This window comes from Saimiri boliviensis, chromosome 1 (genome assembly GCF_048565385.1).
Source record: "Saimiri boliviensis isolate mSaiBol1 chromosome 1, mSaiBol1.pri, whole genome shotgun sequence".
Classification (NCBI taxonomy): domain Eukaryota; kingdom Metazoa; phylum Chordata; class Mammalia; order Primates; family Cebidae; genus Saimiri; species Saimiri boliviensis.
In genome coordinates, this window is record NC_133449.1 from 115598130 (window position 1) to 115619807 (window position 21678).

Here is a 21678-nt window from a genome sequence, read left to right on the forward strand (position 1 = left end):
TCAGAGAAATAAACCAGATTAGTCAGTAATTTTTAAAAAATCAGCAGGTAAATCCACACTCCCACTTACATTCTGCTGATCTAACCCTCCCTTGTGTTTTATAAATTAAACAAATAGCCTAGTCTTCATTGCAAATATGTCTTATAAGACAAGGGTTCTTTCTGAGTATTTCTTGGCAGCTGTGTCACGCCCAGCCCTGCTCAGCAGATTCTGCTGCAGTGCTTTAAGTGCTGCAGCTTTCTAGAAAGCACAGGCAGGATTTTGCTGATGGCATCTTAGCCTCACAGCCACTCCACAGTGAGAGGCAAGGACTGGCCCTTCTGTCCTCCAGGATAATTAAAGTGGTGCATGTACCACTGCTGATCTTATGATCACTGCAGACCAGCAGCTGTCAGAACCAAGAGCCTCAGCCCCAGCATAGCTGCCAGCAACCTGGGCTTGGGGAAGGCATTCAGCCTCTCCATATCTGAAGTGCAAGATGGAAGATGAGCGTTTTTAAAGTGGAAAGATACTTTAAAATAAAGCAATTCACACTGGTTCTTAGAGCTCTGCAGCAAAAGAAAATTCTAAGTCTTGGTCTTGTCAGTAGGGGATGTTGCCCATCTTACCTCCCAGCTTCTTTTCCTGGTCCCCACCAAACAAACAAACAAAAAGAAGTAAAGCCAAGGGTCTCCTTTCTATGTAATATTCTCCATTCTATCACAGATCATGGATTTTTAGTGAGACACTAACAACCTGGATCTCAAAGTTTTGTAACTGAGAAGCCTCACTTTGCCAGGTGCCACGTCAGGCTGCAGGTCTGCACAGCTTTGGATCAAATATTCCAAAACAGAAATAAGAGATCACACAGTGCTGTGGCAAGCAGATCAACGTGGCACACTGGGTAAAAGACCATCTGAGAACAACAGACTGGTCTACGGTAACACACTCAATATTTGACAAGGCTTTAACTACCATTTAAATCACAACTACTTGAGTATCAACTAGTTCAGCAGATAAAAAGACATGCCCATTTCTGGTTCCTGCAACCAAGCAATTTATAGACGCCAGACTGAAGATTTCAATCTATGTTCCTCATCTCCAGAGTGCTGGGGCATCAATGGATATCAGCAGGTTAAGAGATAGCTGGTGAAGGAGGGAGGGGACAACTCAACTCCAGTTCAAAAGCACCAGAGCCTGGCCAATACCTGAAGTCTTCTACTAAAATGTTAGATAAGGCCGAGCGTGGTGGCTCAAGCCTGTAATCCCAGCACTTTGGGAGGCCGAGACGGGTGGATCATGAGGTCGAGAGATCGAGACCATCCTGGTCAACAAGGTGAAACCCCGTCTCTACTAAAAATACAAAAAATTAGCTGGGCATGGTGGCGCGTGCCTGTAATCCCAGTTAGTCAGGAGGTTGAGGCAGAAGAATTGCCTGAACCCCGGAGGCGGAGGTTGCGGTGAGCCGAGATCGCACCATTGCGCTCCAGCCTGGGTAACAAGAGCGAAACTCCGTCTCAAAAAAAAAAAAAAAAAAAAAAAAAAAAATGTTAGATAAATATTTTAGCCACAGGGCTTGTTCCAAAATACTCTTAGAGAACCATTCTAAGTTCTTTCTTCTTTAAGTTGGTAATTGATATTCTCTTGCTCACTACAGGATCTAAGAAACCTCCGAGAAGACAAAAAAGCCTGTCATTTCCTGCTCATTCAAAATGCATTCAGCATCCATTTACTTGCCTGTTCAGAAAGCCTTGCATTCAGAACTAAGTGTGAATGGATAAATAAAAAGGCCGAAATCCTATATCCATGGCTCACATAAAAGCAGTTTTCCACATTTTCCCCAGACCCATTTTTATTCCAAAGTTACCATTTTTAATTCCATTCACAGAATACTTTAATGTAATTGCATACCTTGCCACCAGACCACAATGCCTACCTTTTTCCTTATCACAGACAGGCAACAAAATTAAATCATTTCAATTTCTTACCATTGTAATCAGCATTAGGCTACCTAATTATAAACACAAAACAGGATGGCACATTAGTCTGCCTCTGTGAAGACATTATTTTTTTTTAACAGGTTTACTGGTTTTTACCAGCTCTAAGATTTATATTGGGTCAGGATTTAATGACAAGGAACAGCAAATATGTTTATTAAGTGGGTATGATATAGACACTGCTGTGTTCACACAGGGGACAAAGCTTGGCACCACTTACTGTTCCTGAACCAGAACAGGGCACAGTAAGATGTAATGTCTTTTCTTCACGTGATTCAGTCACTACACCCAAATCTCAGCCTAAAATGCACCCAGTGTTCCAAGAAAGGATTTCTCTCCAACTAACAGACTTTGGATCTGGTGATAATCAGATTCATCACTCCTACTGAGCCCAGGAGCATTAACTATAGGTTGTTTTAAGTACTGGATGGGCAGCTGTCATAAGCTGAGAAAGAGCAAGATTCAAATATCAGTTAAATCCCTCTAAAAACTCTAAAGAAAGGTTATCATAAACATCTTGTTCATTCTCTTAGGGGCAAGAGGAATATAACAAAAGAGATCAATAAATGCAAATGCTTAACTAAAAGCCTTCACGCCATTAGATTCCATGGAATAGTCTCTTATATTTTTATATTATGTGAAAATATTTAGAGAGCAAACTCTTACTCCTTCAGGGTCCACAGCCCATCAGTTCAAAACCATCCAATTTGGGCTAGATCACCATTTTGTGCAAAAGAGCCTACTCAGGCATATTAAGAACAGAAATAAGATGAAAGATACTTAAACCATTTCTCAGAATTGTTACACAAATTATCAGTATGCAAACAGATGCAACTTTTTTTTTTTTTTTTTGAGACGGAGTTTCACTCTTGTGACCCAGGCTGGAGTGCAATGGCGTGATCTCGGCTCACCGCCACCTCCGCCTCCTGGGTTCAGGCAATTCTCCTGCCTCAGCCTCCTGAGTAGCTGGGATTACAGGCACGCGCCACCACACCCAGCTAGTTTTTTGTATTTTTAGTAGAGACAGGGTTTCACCATGTTGACCAGGATGGTCTCGATCTCTTGACCTCGTGATCCACCCGCCTCGGCCTCCCAAAGTGCTGGGATTACAGGCTTGAGCCACCCCGCCCAGCCCCAGATGCAACTCTTATGAATTTCATCTCTTCCTTAGATTTGCTAAAGCAAGTCTGGTAATAACACCTTTCTTCAGTAAACATGCTTAGCAGTTTCAGTTTCAGAAACAGATGAAAATGACAACTACCTTTCTTTCAAAGTGGTCTAAGAATTAAGATACTGTTTACCCATTCAGACTGTACTTTCCCTCAACTGATTCAAGCTAAGGAAATTTTACTGCATTTTTTCTTCAATATTAATATTTTGCCAGTAAATCCTGAAGAGCTGCTATTAGCATACTAATCATTCTAGGCAAGTCTGACCTTCTTTCCAACAAACTGCCACAGGATTTCTGCAACCTGTTCCCAATCAACAACTTGCCAGTACTACAAACACCCAATTAGTGAGCAACTACTTTTCCTCTTTGGTGTTATATATAGCTGCATTTAAGGAGCACAAGATAGAAAACTAAAAGATAGAATATAAAAATAACTTAGGTGATAAGGGGTTACAACACTACTGATTCATTTTTTAATTTTATTTATTTTTTGAGACAGAGTCTCTGTCGGCCAGGATAGAGTGCAATGGTACCATCTTGGCTCACCACAACCTCTGCCTCCCGGGTTCAAGTGATCTCCTGTCTTGACCTCCTGAGTAGCTGGGATTTCAGGCATGCGCCAACACGTCATCCAGCTAATTTTTGTATTTTTAGTAGAGATGGGTTTTACCATGTTGACCAGGCTGATTCTGAACTCCTGACCTCAAGTGATCTGCCCGCCTCGGCCTCTGATTCATTTTTATACTTACCAAAGCCATTTAGTTTCTTCTTACTATTTAAAAGACAAACTAAAAGTGGTTTGGGCATATTCTACATTTCCAAGGACAGAAAAAGGAAGAAAATAATGAATATGTTACAGATACAGTGTGGCAAGCAAAACAAGTTTTTAAGAGTCAATTATTATCACACCTTTAGTCTTATCAGTTTCCCTGACTCTAATTTTCTTATGGTTATTTTATCCTGTTTATCACTTTTTTTTCTCTTTACTCATATAGGACAGACTTCCATCTGGAGATTTAGGCAGATAATGAAGACCTTCAGAACAGAGTCTTTTTTTTTTTTTTCTGGTAGAAGGGGCTGAATTTTCACTTATCTAAGATTAGAATTGGCTGCTAAGTCAATTCCAACAACATAATCTAGATTTCTATTTACTTTGTAAGGGAACATTCAGAAAGTTTTGTCTTTTCCTAAGCAGGGAAGCCAATATACTATATTTGGAGGCTGTGGGGAAGACAGATCTATTAAGACTATGGAAGAGATGACAACTAAGGAAAGCGTTAGGGTCTCAGACTGAAATAAGGGCTTGGATGTTCCAAGACAAGTGAAGGGAGTGAGCAAAGATATAAGTTATAAAAGAAAAAAGAGGCTGGGCACAGTGGCTCACACTTGTAATCCTAGGACTTTGGGAGGCCGAGGCGGGCAGATTACAAGATCAGGAGTTTGAGACCAACCTGACCAACATGAAGAAACCTTATCTCTACTACAAATACAAAAATTAGCCAGGTGTGGTGGCACACACCTGTAATCCCAGCTACTCAGGAGGCTGAGGCAGAAGAATTGCTTGAACCTGGGAGGCAGAGGCTGCAGTGAGCCGAGATTATGCCACTGCACTCTAGCCTGGGCAACTGAGCAAGACCCTGTCTCAAAAAAGAATGGGTTGGGCAACCTGGTACCAATACACACTCACACACACACACACACACACACACACACACACACACACACGAGCAGTTCCTCCTACCCTGGGAAAATGCCAAAATTTAATCCTTTCTATACTTACCTTAAAAACTATGTATTTAATACTTTAAGAAGCAAACAGTTTCTAGTTGAAAAATGTCTCTAGATAAATCTCTAAAACACATTACAGACTGTTAACACGTTTAGAAAGAGTAACTACTATTAAATTCTGGTATCGGATATGGGTAGTCACCCTTATTTCCCAAAGGCTCAAAAGAGAATAATGAGGAAGACATCAGAAACTTAGTTGGGACTTGTAGCACTGAACCACCAGCAATGGATATCATATCCCAATATTTCCTATGGATGTGAAATGGAGTTAAATTTGAAGATGTTTCCTTGTTTACAGTAACAGTTTTAAAATTTCTGGCACTATAAGTATAGTGGGTTGAAGTATGTGTCCCACAAAAAGATATGTCTAAGTCTCAACCCCTGGTCCTTGTAAATGTGACCTTACTTGGAAATAGGGCCTTTGCATATATAATTAAGGATCTCAAGAAGAGATTATTCTGGATTTAGCGTGGGTCCTAAATCCAATGACTGGTGTCCTAAAAGACATGAAAGGTAGACCTGATACATACAAGAAAGAACATGTGAAGACAGAGGAAGAGACTGAAGTTATGCTGCCATAAGCCAAGGAATGTCAGGAGTCAACCAGAAGGCTAGAAGAGGAAGGATTCTCCCCTAGAGCCCATGGAGACAGTGTGGTGCTACCAACACCTTGATTTCAAAGTACAGGATTCCAGAACTGTGACAGAATAAATTTCTGTTTTAGGCCACCAAGTTTACATCGCTTTGTTACAGCATCCCTAGGGATCTAATATAGTAAGTTTGGCAATTATTTATTGTTGCTCTGCAATGGTCTAATGCCATTAAAAATATTTTTAATTATTAGGGATACATCATAGTTATATTTATTCATGTTGTACACATGATACTTTGATACAAGCATACAATGTGTAATGATCAAATCGGTAATCAGGATATCCATCACCTCAAGTGTTTTTCATTTCTTTGTGTTAGAAACATTCCAATTCCACTCTTTTAGGTATTTTGAAAGTCTGACACCATAAAAATATTAAAGCCTAATGCTGGGAAACTGCAGCCCCCATTTTCATTGCCAGCTCAGGCTATTTCTGCAGAGCCTTCTTGAAATGTACATGCAATCTAGTGAAAAAGCCCAGAATATAACTGAACTATGTAAAGTTGCACTTTATTATTATATAATACACCCATCCATGATACATTAGGTCTGTTCAGATCACAGTAAAGATGTGCAATATGCCCTCAATATTTTTTTCTCCAAAGACAGAAGTGAGCAAGTGGATTTCTGGAAGAGGACGCGTACTCCCAAGCACCACAAAGTCATTTAGAACAGATCTAGTACAGCTGTTTTAGCAGCATGTCCTGTTACTGCTCTTCACCTCTATTACACAAATGTAGGCCTTCTTTATGACCATTTCCAAAAAATAAAATCAATAAACATTCAAAAATTCTACTAGTGTAATCCATACATATATTTAAATGGAGTTTCTTTAATATACTACCTTTGCTGGTCACAGCAATTTTTTTAAAATGCATTCACAATGCATACAAACATTATTGATTATGACAAACAACAAAATGATAACAACAAAAACCTGTATTAATTTCAAGCTCCATTAGAAGCAGAAGAAAACAGAATCAATGTTTACCAAATAGAAAAGGACAATGTAGCCGGGCGCAGTGGCTCACGCCTGTAATCCCAGCACTTTGGGAGGCCGAGGTGGGTGGATCATGAGGTCAAGAGATAGAGACCATCCTGGTCAACACGGTGAAACCCCGTCTCAACTAAAAATACAAAAAATTTAGCTGGGCATGGTGGTGCGTGCCTGTAATCCCAGCTACTCAGGAGGCTGAGGCAGGAGAATTGCCTGAACCCAGGAGGCGGAGGTTGCGGTGAGCCAAGATTGCACCATTGCACTCCAGCCTGGGTAACAAGAGCGAAACTCTGTCTCAAAAAAAACAAAAAAAAAACAAAAAGAAAAGGACAATGTATGCATGGGAAAAATGCCTTTAAGCTTCAGTAATGCAAACAATGGATAGTACAAAGTCCTGGACAGCACCTGTCAAAGAATGCATCAGCATTTTCTTTTTATGAATGGTACTGTAAGTGACCTATAAATTGACATAATAATTTCTCCTCTGATTGATAGCACATGGAATTAGGGTGTACTCTGACCTCAAAAAAATGCATTGATTGAGAAACAAAACTTCAATTACAAAAGTCCATCAGATTTATGATATGTGAATTATATTCAATTAAGCAATTATAAATGAAAAAAAAAAGTCCATCAAATAAGTATATCAGGCTTTTGTAAAGACAATTCACTGAAAATGTCCAAGTTTACTCTTCTTGGGTAACCAACACTATGAGGAGAATTAAGAGGAGGATCACTCTATGCCAAGAATGCAAGCTGGCTTGGCTCTTATACTCGGTTACTAAACCAGGAAAGGATATGTGTATAGGAAGTTTAAGGTTATGTGGCTCAGGTCAACTGAGCCACACAATATCACTTAAAACCTCCAAACCCTATTGATAAAACAGAGATCCCCCAGATCAAGCCAAAGCTAAATTTTCTCCTTTATGCCTTTGCTGGCAAGAAGATGAAGTCAACAGAGGACTTATTTCAAAACTAGTAACCCTTAAACTTTTACTTCAGGTATAGATGATCAATTCCTAATTAATCAAAAGTTATCTTGGACTGACCATTTTGCATATCTGAAGCTACTCTGGAACAACACAACAAAGAGGTGAGATTTTTTTTTAGAGACAGAGTCATGCTCTGTTACCCAGACTTGAGTACGGTGCCATGAACAGGAAGGACTCACTGCAGCCTCAACCTCCTAGACTCAAGTGATGTTCCTGCCTCAGCCTCCGCCTGTAGCTGGTACTACAGGCATGCGCCACCATGCCCAGATAATTTTTTATTTTTGTAGTGACAGAGTGACGTAGTTTGAATATATGTCCCTGCCAAATGTCATGTTGAATTGTAATCCTCAGTGTTGGAGTTGGGGCCTGGTGGAAGGTGACTGGATCACAGGAGCAGATTGCTCATGAATGGTTTAATACCATCCTGTTGGTGCTGTCCTCAGGACAGTGAGTTCTTAGGCGATCTGGTGTAAGTGTGTGGCACCTGCCCCTCGCCACCACTCTTTCTCGCTCCTGCTTTCACCATTTGATGTGCAAGCTCCCACTTTGCCTTTGCCATGAGTTAAAGTTCCCTGAGGCCTCCCCAGAGGCAGATGCTGGTATTATGCTTCTGGTACAGTCTGCAGAACTGTAAGCCAACTGAACCTCTTTTCTTTATATATTACCTAGTCTCAGGTATGTCTTTATAGCAACATAAAAATGACCAAATACAGGGGGTGTCACTATGTTGCCCAGGCTGGTCCTGAACCAGGCTCAAGCAATCTTCCCACCTCAGCCTCTTACCATGCAGGGATTACAGGCGTGAGCTACTGTGCCTGGCCAAGAGGTCAACTTTTGAAATGGAAGCATCCTTAATCTCAAAGTTCAAAGATTTCCCAGTGGTACAGGACCAAAGCTCTGATGTGCTCATTCCAAATTAAGAAATTCTCCTTGATGTAACTGAGCATACATAGTTAGAAAACCATCTAATGGCAGTGTTGAAGGAGGGTATTCTTCCATTAAGTAGAAGGTTAGATGAGATGATCATTATGACTCAATACATTTATAAACCTGTCAGTAACTTAAGGTAAAAAAATGGAGTATCCCATCACTGGAGGTGCATGAAGTACATCACAAAATGCTGCTAAGTATTCCAAATACCTTCTCCAAGAATATAAAGAAAATGTAAAAAACAGTTTTACATTTCTTGGTATTTTCAACATTAAAAACAAACAAAAAACCTTTCAGCAAGTGCCATTTCGTTCCACATTATTAGGGATGCTCCCAAAATATATGGTGATTATTCATCCCTGTTATACGTATTTGTTAATAGCCTCAAGCGGTTGTAGAGGGGAGGGGGACTAAAACTAAAAAAAAAGTTTAAAAAGTTAAGTATACATGCCATTTTAAGATTACATGGAAATGAGAAGGTATCTGTAAGTTGACAGGCAAATATGATTTAGCATATAAAACTGGAAAACCAGGATTTCCATACTTTGGGAACATACCAGCAATAGGAAAAAATATCTACAGTTCTTCAACTCTCAACTCAAAGTAGTTTTAGGTTTATGGAATAACGCAGTAGAAATGTATCCATTAGACGGATTAATATGGTTCTTAGAAAGGGTACTGGGGTAGAGTATTAATTCAAAGTGAGCCCAAATAATATTGCCCACTTCTAAAATTTGCCTCTGCAGGAGGCATCCTTTTGTTTTCAGGTAAATCAATGATTAAAAAAAAAAATGGTGCCCCACTGTCCCTTCACTCTAATGCAAATGCAATGTTCCAATTCCTCAAAACTCAACAGACTGTGAGTTTTTTCTTAACAATTTTATGTCAGTTTCTGATTAGATTAAAACAGCTATCAATTGCTGGTGGCGTATTTGGTTAAATGAGACTGGAGTGCTCTACTAGACCATTTCCTGGTTCCACTAATGCAGCCAAACACTTCTTGGAAATCATTGAGTAGGTTTCAGTAAATAGTACGCTAAGTTTTCCCCAGCTCTCTGCCAACCAATACAAGCAAGATGTAAAAAAGAAATGTGGAAGACGAATAGTAAAATTATTTGAGATCTAGCAAAGAAAAGCAAAAGAAACTTGCGACTAATGTCTCTGAGCCTTGGATTAAGCCCAAGGAAGGAAGAGAAATCTGTTCTCCTAATTATAATAATCTAAAAAGTGCAGGTTGGAATTGCTTTCTTAAATTCATCCACACAGAGAGCTCTGAAAATAACCCAATGTTTCCCACTATACCTCCAAAGCTGAATCTCCTGTTCTCTTAATATCTGAGAAAGAAGAAAACTAACAAAGAAAACTGAAACTCCTTAATCAGCTGGTTAATAAAGGGCCAGATTCTTCAGCCTGGGTTATATGCTCCAGGTTCCACCTATACTTGGAAGTCCTTACCTGAATGTCTGTGTCCTTCACAGGCTCGAGAGGCTCAAAGGTGGTGGCTGCACTCAGACTCTCCAGTCGCTGGGAGATGTGGGATATGTCAAGTCCCCGAGACCCGAGGAGAACTGACCTATGTGAGGATACAGAATAGGGAGATATAAGAAAGGGGGAAAGTAGGATTAGGACATCTAATATGCTTCATCAAATACTGGAGAGTATTTTTAATTCAAAACTTCCTATATACTGTCTGGACACTTTTACATAGTTGTTTTATATCTTTCCATATATATCTATGACCTGGACTAAGAGCCACAACACTGTTCTTTGTAGTAACAGATTCAAGTTCTAATCATGCCTGAATTTGAGTAAGAGCCTTGTCTAGAATAAAACAATATTACTACCATAGGCTAGGCTGCTCCAAACACTTCATAGTAAAGAAACCCACAAGGTACATGCTATCATTCATCCTCAAATTATGAATGAGTGAACTAAGGTACAAAGAGGTTAACCAGCTTGCCCAAAGTCACAGAGTCAGGAAGTGGCAGAGGCAGGTCATCTAGTTCTGTGGTACAACTCCTTGTTTTTGTTTTTTTGTTTTTGAGACAGAGTCTTGCTCTGTCACCTAGACTGGAGTACTGTGCCACAATCTCGGCTCACTCTACCTCCACCTCCCAGGTTCATGTGATTCTCCTGCCTCAGCCTCCCAGGTTGTACAGCACGACACTTAACTACCATCCTACACTTATAGCCTCTATAGATAGATATAGTGAACTACAACATTGTAGAAGTTTCAGAAGTAACCTGGCACAATGTCATTCATGAACTGAGGAAACTAAGGGTTCAAGGTGATCAGTGATTTGTCCAGGGGCAATCAAACCAGAATCCAAGGTCAGTTCTCCACGGCTTCCCTTCAAAAGCCAAACACCATGTCCAGTACGTCTGCAGGTTCCCTCTCTGCTGCCCAGTCTAATAATATAGGAGGCTGTTATCTGACCAGTAAATGCTTTTGAAGATAAATGGGAATAATATAGCCAGATTTATTTCTACTCATCTGGGGCAATGTAACAATGCAAGAGTTGTTTTTCAAAGAAAGGGTCATATTAATATCTAGAACACTCTCTGGAAAAAAGAAACTGAGGGGAACTCAATATTTTATTTTAGTATTTATTTTTTATTTTATTTTATTTTATTTGAGACAGGGTCTTGCTATGTTGCCCAGTCTGGCCTTAAACTCCTGGCCCAGTGATTCTCCTGCCTCAGCCTCGAAAAGTGCTAGGAATACAGGTGTGAACCACCACATACAGCCCAATTAATTTGTAGACTGTTTTTGGATTATAAATTAGTACTGAAAACTCCCACTCATAACATTTGTGTTCACTGTGAGTAACTTAGAAGTAGTTAGAGAATCTGGCAGCACATGTAACCGTAACACCTACAGGCAGAACACCTAAAATTTTTTATCCTGAACTAACAGACTTACTGGAGAAGAGAAAGGATTTCACATGTGTAGTTCTAATCCAATAAATACTACAGCAACAGATTACATTTACCCAGAGGTTCCTTCCTATAGATTTTTGTCTCCTCCAGATCAACTATGTTGCCATCCTTGGGGCCTTCCCTCCAGGAGGCTATATCAGATAGACATCTTGCCTGTCTCCTCTAATAAGCCTAAACAGTTAACTCACTAAAAGAGTGGGTCTCCCTTCTCAGAAGAAGACACTGATGCGGCCAACAAACATATGAAAAAAAGCTCAGTATCACTCATCATTAGAGAAACACAAATCCAAACCACAACGAGATATCATCTCATGTCAGTCAGAATAGCGATTATTAAAAAGTCAGGAAACAATATATGCTGGCACGGATGTGGAGAAACATGAATGCCTTTACACTGTCAGTAGGAGTATAAATTAGTTCAACCATTGCGGAAGACAGTGTGGGAATTCCTCAAGGATCTAGAAACAGAAATACCATTTGACCCAGCAATCCCATTACTGAGTATATACCCTAAGAAACAGAAATCATTCTACTATAAAAACACATGCACTCTATGTTTACTGCAGCACTATTTACAATACCAAAGACTTGGACCCAACTCAAAAGCCCATCAATGATAGACTGCTTAAAGAAAATGTGGCACATATACACTATAGAATATTATGCAGCCATAAAAAAGAATGAGTTCATATCCTTTGCAGGGGCATGGATGAAGCTGGAAGCCATCATTCTCAGCAAATTGACACAGGAACAGAAAACTACCGCATGTTCTCACTCATAAGTGGGAGTTGAACAATGAGAACACATGGACACTGGAGACAGGGAGGGGAACATCACATACCGGGGCCTGTTGGGGAGGGGGACAAGGGAAGGGAGAGCATTAGGACAAATAGCTAATGCCATGTGGGGCTTAAAACCTAGATGACGGGTTAATAAGCGCAGCAAACCACCATGGCACATGTATACCTACATAACAAACCTGCACATTCTGCACATGTATCCTGGAACTTAAAATTAAAAAAAAAAAAAAAAAAGAGTGGGTCTCAACCTTGGTTGCACATTAGAATCACCTAGCTTCAGGAGTAACCTAGTCAAAACTTTCCTCCCAACAACTGTGATTAATTGTGATTAGTACTGGACTCAAAATCCTAAGCTCAAGAGATCCTCCTGTCTCAGCCTCCCAGGTCGCAGGGACTATGGATGCTTGCCAGTGTGCCCAGCTTTATAATTCATCATTTAAAGTATACAATTCGGTTGTTGTTTTCTTTTGTTTGTTTTTTTTTTTGAGACAGAGTCTCTCACTATTGCCCAGGATGGAGTGCAGTGCTGCAATCTCAGCTCTCTGTAACCTCTGCCTCTCAGGTTCAAGCAATTATCATGCCTCAGCCTATCGAGTAGCTGGGACTACAGATGTGTGCCACCACACTCAGCTAATTTTTGTATTTACTTGAGATGGGGTTTCTCCATGATGGCCAAACTGGGCTTGAACTCCTGGCTAAACTGATCCACCTACCTTGACCTCCCAAAGTGCTGGGATTACAGGCATGAGCCACCATACCTAGCCTACAATTCAGTGATATTTTATGCATTGATAGAATTGCACAACCATCACTACAATTAATTTTAGAACACTTTCATCACCCCCCAAAAGCAACCCCTAACTAACAAATCTCCCCCATCCCGTGGCAACTACTAATCTACTTTGTCTCTATAAATTTGCCTATTCTGGACATTGCTTGCTATAGGTAAATTTTCAGTGCCACAAAGAAGTAACATATAAATTTAATTTAACATTAATTTTTCTCAGCAAGGCAACTTTACTTTATGCAGAAAGGGTGCTTCCATTAGCCATCTTGCCACAAGAGGACACTGAACAAAGGAGGCAGGGCCATTTATACCTAACGCATCCACCCTACTGCTGTGTCCTGATTCCACTGGCTGCAACTGGACTTCACAGTCTAGGCTGTACCTGACTGGCTAACAACTAAAAACTTTTCTAAAGAGGTAAAAGCAGAGGAGAACAAAGGAAAAGTAGAAGTAACTTAAGAAATGCTTAGAGAAACAATAACATTTCCAAATAAGAAAGCGGAAAGGCCGGGCGCGGTGGCTCAAGCCTGTAATCCCAGCACTTTGGGAGGCCGAGGCGGGTGGATCACGAGGTCAAGAGATCAAGACCATCCTGGTCAACATGGTGAAACCCCGTCTCTACTAAAAACACAAAAAATTAGCTGGGCATGGTGGCGCGTGCTTGTAATCTCAGCTACTCAGGAGGCTGAGGCAGGAGAATTGCCTGAACCCAGGAGGCGGAGGTTGCGGTGAGCCGAGATCGCGCCATTGCACTCCAGCCTGGGTAACAAGAGCGAAACTCCGTCTCAAAAAAAAAAAAAAAAAAAAAAAAAAGCGGAAAAAGCTATGACCTAAGACTCGCCTGGGCTTGTCCATGCATGTCAGGGCCAATATCTAGGTTAAAGTGTAAGAACTAAGAACGCAGGATACATTTCTTTCTTTATTATGACTAACAGCTACTTTAAGATTATTAGCAAAAGCTTTAAAGTAAATTAACCTTGGAAGAAAAAATTATTTATTCATAATGAACTAAGAGGAAAGCTTTGAAGAGGAACATTTTATTTATTCTTATTTCCTACATTGTTCATAAATACAATCACACAATATACCATCTTGATAACTGGCTTCTTTCATTTAGCATAATGCCTTCAAGGTTTATTCATGTTGAAACATATATTAGTAGTTCATTCCTTTTTACTGCCAAATAGTATTCCATTGCATGGACACACCACATTTTATGTATCCATTCATCAGTGGATGGGCACTTGGATTATTGCCACTTTTTGGCTATTAGTTTTAAAAGTTGCCATGAACATTCCTGCACAAATTTTTGTGAGAGCATATATTTCCATTTCTCTTAGGTATATACCTAGGAGTGGAACTGCTGGGTCATATGATAACCCTCTGCTTAATCTTTTGAGGAACTGCCAGACTGTTTTCCAAAGCAACTACATCATTTTACATTCCCACCAGCAATGTATAAAGATTCCAATTTTTGAAGGCCGGGCACGGTGGCTCAAGCCTGTAATCCCAGCACTTTGGGAGGCCGAGGCGGGTGGATCACGAGGTCAAGAGATCGAGACCATCCTGGTCAACATGGTGAAACCCCGTCTCTACTAAAAAATACTAAAAATTAGCTGGGCATGGTGGCACGTGCCTGTAATCCCAGCTACTCAGGAGGCTGAGGCAGGAGAATTGCCTGAACCCAGGAGGTGGAGGTTGCGGTGAGCCGAGATCGTGCCATTCCACTCCAGCCTGGACAACAAGAGCGAAACTCCGTCTCAAAAAAAAAAAAAAAAAAGATTCCAATTTTTCCCACATCCTTGCCAACACTTGTTACTATATTATTACAGCCACTGTAGTGGCCCAAACTTTTAAAGCTATTATAGAAAAAAATTAAAACACAAAAATAGTAAACTTCCTTATACCCATCAACCAGTCCCAACAATTTGCATGTCGTAGCCAACCCTGTTTCATCTACATTCCTATTTTTCTCTATCAACCAATATGCTTATTTTGAAGCATAGCCAAGATATTGCCTAATTTTTTCACAACTTTTAAATTTGTGTTTGTTTAAATAGAGTCCAAATAAGGTCTCTACTTGTTGATGATGAATATGCCTTCTAAATCTCTTTTCATCTACAGGTTGCCCCTCCATCTCTTTTTTTTTTTTCTTATAATCTCTTTGTTGAAGATTCTGAATTATTTAACTTGTAAAGAAGTGTTACTCAAGCTTTAAACTTACACGTGATGATGAAAGTGCAGAGCAGAAAAAAAAATGCATTTGAATCACCTGGAAAGCTTGTTAAAATATAGATTCTGATTTAATAGGTCTGCAATGGGCCTGAGAGTCTCTATTTCTAAAAAGCTCTTGGTTGATTCCGATGTTGATCCACTGACTAAACTCAAAGTAGCAAGACTATGGTTTCCGACAGAACACATTTTACTGACTGAATCCCCAGGATTTCATTTAACATACTCCTTTGTCCTCTGTATTTCCTGTAAATTCAAAGTTCCAAGGGTTTGAGTTCCTGCAAATTCAAAGTTCCAAGACTGAGGTGCCAATATTTTCATGGCTAGATTACTATACACTCTTCATCAAGAAGTATTTAAAGTCTGGTATCTCTGTCTGAAATATCTGCAGTCTTGATGTTGATTGCTTAGATCCATTTACTCCTCAGTGGTTGCAAAATGGTGGTATCCTAATTCCATCTTTATTAGCTGAAATACTTCCATTCCAAGAAACTCCTTAAATCAACTATGTAATTACCCTGAATAATAAGTTGCTTCTCCAGCATTCTCCAAAGATGACCAATGAGTCTTGTTTCAGTATAATAAACTCATACATTTGAAATATATTTGATATGTTTCAATCCAATGCAGTTATTATCCTAATTGATGATCAAATCATCTCATCTTTAGCCAGCAGAAGTCCTTCAACTTGGTTTCTGAGTCCTTTTGAATGACTGCCCCAGCATCGTTTGTTGAAAAGACTATTCTTTTCACATTGAATGGTTTAGGCATGCTTGTTAAAAATCAGCTGATCACAGACATGGGTTTATTTCTGGATTAATAATTCTATTCCATCAATCTGTATGTCTATTCTTATGCCAGTACCATGGTCTTAATTACTGTGACTCTGTAATAAGTTTTGAAATTCCAAGTGTGACTCTTCCAACTTTCTTGTTTAAAGTTTGTTTTGGCTATTCTAGGTCCCTTGCATTTCCATATGGATTTTAGAATCAACTTGTCACTTTCTGCAAAAAATCCCAGCTGGGATTTTGATAGAGACTCTGTTAAATCCATAGGCCAATCTAGAGAGTATTAACATCTTACTATTAAGTCTTCTGATCCATGAACATAGGATGTCTTTCATCTGCTTTCTTATACAAACGACAGAGTACTAAACACTTTTCTCTACCCTGCATTTTTTACTTAATAGTATGTCCTGGAATCATTCCATGTTACTGTATATTCTCATTCCTTTGCACTGCTGAAGAATTCTCTACTACATAGACATACAACATTATTCAACTACTCCCCTATTGATGGACATTTGAGTTGTTTCCAATTTTTGCTATTACAAATAACACTGTAATGAATATCCTTGTGCACAAGTTTTTTTGTGTGTGTTTTTGCCAGTATATATTTGGGACAAAACCGTAGAAGTGGGATTTCTGGGTCAATTTTGCTAGCTATGTCTAAATTTTGTCCCATGGTGCTGTACTCTACCAGAGATACATAAGAATGCATCCAGTGCCAAAACAATTTTAATGTATACCAGGGTTGAGAACCTCAGAACTTAAAAATTAGCTACTAGAATTCTTAGAAGAAAAAGGTCATGTAAGTGGGTGACACCTGCAGAAACTGTTCAGTGTGCAACTTTTGCAGTATATGGTTTATGCAGTGCATAGTCAGGGAGAGAAAGGACTGATGAAGGAGGCAGGGAATCTAGGGTAGGGATGACTTTATAAATAAAGGCTGTACTAGAAACTTTCGGTTTGTAAGAATAAAAAAATTCTTAGAAGGTTCCCTGCCTTCTATCTACCTCAATTCCCAAAAGCCAGGCAGTCCCCATGAGCAGAAAGTCATGGAAGTTAGGGTCTCTTTCCTGTCCCAGGAGAGTAAAAGGACAAGGACTGTTCCCAGCATACATGGGGAGCATATAAAATGTCAAGAGGCCTGAGTTCAGGTCTCATCTGTCACTTACTGAAAATCTTAAGATACATCACCTTTCCAAGCCTCAGTTTCTTCCTCTGCTAAATGTGAGGGGAAAAATGCCTATCCTACTTCTCAGGCACTGTAAGACCAGTCAGGAGAGTGCCTATCCTTCAGAAACTGAAAAGCACCATACAAATATGAGGAATTCTTACTAGGTTGGATTTGAAATTCTGGCTTGGCCACTCACTATTTGACTTTTCTCAAGTTTAAAATACAGATAACACTTTCACAGGGTTATTTTAAAAAGAAATTATATAATGCGTATAAAGTGTGTGGCACAGCACCTGACAAACAGTAAGAGCTTAAACAACAGTTTATAGTATTATCACAGAAAGAGTTATAATTTGCTGTGTAACTTTGGGGAAACAAATGTTTATACACACTTTGCATGAACTTGGAGAAGTATTTGAAAAAATAAGCAAATTAATAACATTGGTTACCTTGGATGACAAAGTTAAGGAGAATAAATTAGTGCTGGTTTTTTCTTTATACACCTCCAGGTTGTCTGATTTCAGAGTATGAATAGAAAAATCCAGTGCGGTGTCTTCAATGAGAAAAGAGGTGTATAATTGATGATGGGCACCCTCTGACCTCCTGAGCTCAGGCAATCCCTGCCTCAGCCTCCTGAGTAGCTGGGACTACAGGTGTGTGCCACCATGCCCGGCTATTTTTTTTTTTTTTTTGAGGCGGAGTTTCACTCATTACCCAGGCTGGAGTGCAATGGCACTATCTCGGCTCACCGCAACCTCCGCCTCCTGGGTTCAGGCAATTCTCCTGCCTCAGCCTCCTGAGTAGCTGGGATTACAGGCACGCGCCACCATGCCCGGCTCATTTTTTGTATTTTTAGTAGAGACGGTTTCACCATGTTGACCAGGATGGTCTCGATCTCTTGACCTCGTGATCCACCCGCCTCGGCCTCCCAAAGTGCTGGGATTACAGGCTTGAGCCACCGCGCCTGGCCACCCGGCTAATTTTTGGTAGATAGATTTTTGCCGTGTTGTCCAAGTGGTCTTGAATTCCTGAAGAGATTCACCTGCCTCAGCCTCTCAAAGTGCTGGTGTTATAGGCACAAGCCACGGCACCCAGCTCAATATTCTATTTTAATTGTTCAAAGTACGTGAGTATTCATTCATTTTATTATTTACACTAAGAGTCAGCAAACTTTGTAAACAGCAGATAGTAAACATTTCAGGCTTTGCAGGGCACATGATCTCTGTCAAAACTACTCAACTCTGAAACTGTAGCACAAAAGCAACACTGACAACACAAATATGCCTGGCTGTGTTCCAATAAAACTTTAAGGCTGGATGTGGCTCATAGACTGCAAATGCCCTAATTTACACCTTGTTGCAACATATATATATGTTAAGCATAGTCTTCTTTATGTGTGAAAAAATTTAATGATTTTAAGACATCAAACACACACATTAAAAAAAAAAACTATCGAATCTATTCTCTAAAACAAAATATACAACAGTGTGTTTGGACAAATAAATGAATTCGGCACAAAACATTTCAATCTTAAATCTACAATCTAAAATCTTAAAGACAGAATTTTCTTTCAAAACTTATTTCATATAAGAAAATTTTTCCTACTCAGTTCTCTCTTCTGCCCTCATCCTGTATGTACTAAAATATTCACACCACACTTCATGTGTCTGCCTATCAAGAAGATGGAAAAATACAGTTATCAGCCCTTTGGGTTCTTTTTAAGCACCAGCCCCACCCTATAACCATTCTTTTGACATTCCAACTTCCTCCTCCCTAAAATAATGAACTTAAGGTAGAAAGAGATGAAAAAGAATGGAAATTTACAAGAAAGGGAACATGGCCGATAATTGTTACCAAGAAAACATTTTTCCTTTTTGCTCTTAATAGGCTGTAAAGCTGATGTAATTAAATTATAACTATAGCAACTCAGCTGGCATCATGGGCCTTTCGCTCCAGCAGCATCTTTGCACACAGCACAGAGCCTGCATGCTCAAGACTGCGGGTAACTGCAGGCAGCCAGGAGCAGCAGGTAAGGAGCCTATAGGGAAGGCAAGTTAGCAGAAGTGTCTAAAGGCTGATTGGACTGTAAGAAAGCAGTGTAGGGAAGCAGTTGGCTGCATTCAGCTGAAAGGCTGCAGGGTAAAAAAAAATCCCTGCCCAGGTTCCTCTGACTTGCCTTTACCAATGCCAACAGAACCAAAACTATTTTAGAAAACAGCATTTTGGGGAGGCCTAAAGAACAATTTCCACAACATCCTTACTGACTCGACAGAGCAGCCAAACCAGTCAGCTCTCAAGAACAAGAATGTAGCCCACTCCTACATAATACTTCTGTGACATCTATTAAATGCTTAGAGCAGACAATGTCCCACATTCACACCAGCACTTTGTTCTTTCTCAAGTTCAAGGAATGAAGCCTGAGGAGATGACTGACAACTTCCCATATTTTCTGCACAGAATCTCAGTGTCTTTCCAGACCCATCAAAGGCACAAGCAGCAGCACCCTCTCCATCCTCCCATGCCCTTCAATCACGGTTAGAGTAGTATGTGCTCTGGAGTCAACCTCCCTAGGTTTGAATCCTTACTTTACCACTCACCAGCTGTGTGATCTGAGACAGTTACTTGCCTTCCCTGAGCCTTTGTTGCTCAACTGCAATATGGAGATTGTAGCCTAACGATGGTTGTAGAAATTAGCAAAATCTTAAGTCTAGCCAGTTTGTAACACACAGTAAGTAATGAATACATCACATTTCTTAAGGAAAGCAGCACGTTTTTTTTCTGCCCCACTCCCCACATTAAAAGCTCCTTGAGAGCAAGAACCATGTCTAATTCATGGTGTAGTCCCAGATATGGTCCAGACCTGGCACAGCATGGACCCTAAACACATGTTTGTAGAATCAACAGCCCAATTGATGCTGTGTGGCAGCAGTGGCTTCCAGCCCAGTCAGTCAGCACTTTTCCCCAGCTGCACTCTCTTGCGGCTCACCCACTCTCCTGTTCTACAATCAGCCAGGAAGCACTGTATTCCCAAGGCCTTTCAGAAGCAGCCTCCCAGGTCACTGATAACAACCAGATAAAATCACTCCTCACTTAGATGGTTTCTCATCACTAACTACTCATCAATTTCTTCCAAATCCTCTTAAAAACTGTGCTCATCACTGAGTGCTCTCTGGCTTTCATGGTAAAACTTATCTGTGGGGCACATATGTATTAACATACTTATGGGAGACATTTATGACCAATGGTCATTGAACCCAAGCAGAAACTACTGTGACCAGTTTCAGCATGACAGAGCTCTTTCACTCCTTCCCACCTTGTGATCACCTCTCCCTGTGATACAGGCTCATAGCTTGGTCAGGCAGACAGGCTAGAAAACCTGACAGGCAGGGAAACAAACCAAGGCTGCTGTCCTGTTTACAAAACCTTTCTGAGTTCCCAACAATCTGGCTAGTGGCCATCATTCACAGACTGCATCTGAATTCAAGGCAGGAAAGAAGAAACAGATCCTGCTCCCAAGCCACCCAGTACCAATGCTGCCTCCCTACCAGTACTCACGCCTTGACATCTGCTGTCTCCTGGGACGTGCGTGTGAGGGTACGGGAACGCAGGCGCTCACCCGCCTGCTGGATCTCCTGTAAGTTCCGTTCCACATGGGGAAGCTCTGAGATGCCCTCAGTCTCAGCAGCAAGCTGTTCAGCTTGCTGAAGGAGCTCACCAAACCCCTCAGTATCCATTGGAGATGCAGATCCTAGATGGGAGAAAAAAAAAAAAAGATCTAAATCAAGGGAAAGACAGGTTTCAAACACTGTCTGAATCTGTTACAAGCTTAACAAAACAGCAGAACTTTTTGTAAACAGATGAGGACACAGCTCATCAACAAGCAGGATTTGTTCCTGAACATAGCCCAAGAACAGGCCTGACAGAGAAAATGAGTCAGGCTGTGAAAAAAAAAAAACAGATCATTTCTGTGCATATTGACAGCCCAAGATTGATTTCTGCCATTAGAACAAATGTACAGATAATCAAGTCACAGACTAGAATTCCTGCCTCCTTCCACAGACTCAAAGCATATAAGGAAATGGAAACCATTGTGGCAATCTCTAGGAGGCTTAAAGAACAGTCAACCTGTACCTCTTATTCTCCATCCATCTTCGAAAAACACTACTACCCCAAAAGCACCAGGCTATGTATAAGACCTTATCTCAAACGATTCTCACAATGACTCTGTGAGGCTCCTGGGTAGAAAAAGAACCAATTCCAGTCCACAGAGGCTGAATTACATGCCAAGAATACTTTGTGATTTGGCTGAACCAAGGCCAGGAAAACACAGGCATTCTTCGGACTAACCACCATTAACTCTCCCTCTCTCCCCTACTGTTACTCTAACACATCTGCTCCTTCACTAGCATAGAAATTCTTTTTTTTTTTAATACTCATGTCCAGGTCTCCATTCA

At 40.4% G+C, this 21678-nt stretch overlaps 1 protein-coding gene across 1 annotated transcript in view; it reads right to left on the bottom strand.

Moving 5' to 3' along the window:
* NUP93 (nucleoporin 93) overlaps positions 1–21678 on the bottom strand; it is a 117613-nt gene that overhangs the window by 80219 nt on the left and 15716 nt on the right. The window contains exons 2-3 of the mRNA XM_003943464.4: positions 20780–20972; positions 9962–10079 (exon numbers count right to left, since the gene is read on the bottom strand). Coding sequence (XP_003943513.1) covers positions 9962–10079; positions 20780–20958 — 297 coding nt within the window. The 5' untranslated portion in view covers positions 20959–20972. The remainder of the gene's footprint in view (positions 1–9961; positions 10080–20779; positions 20973–21678) is intronic.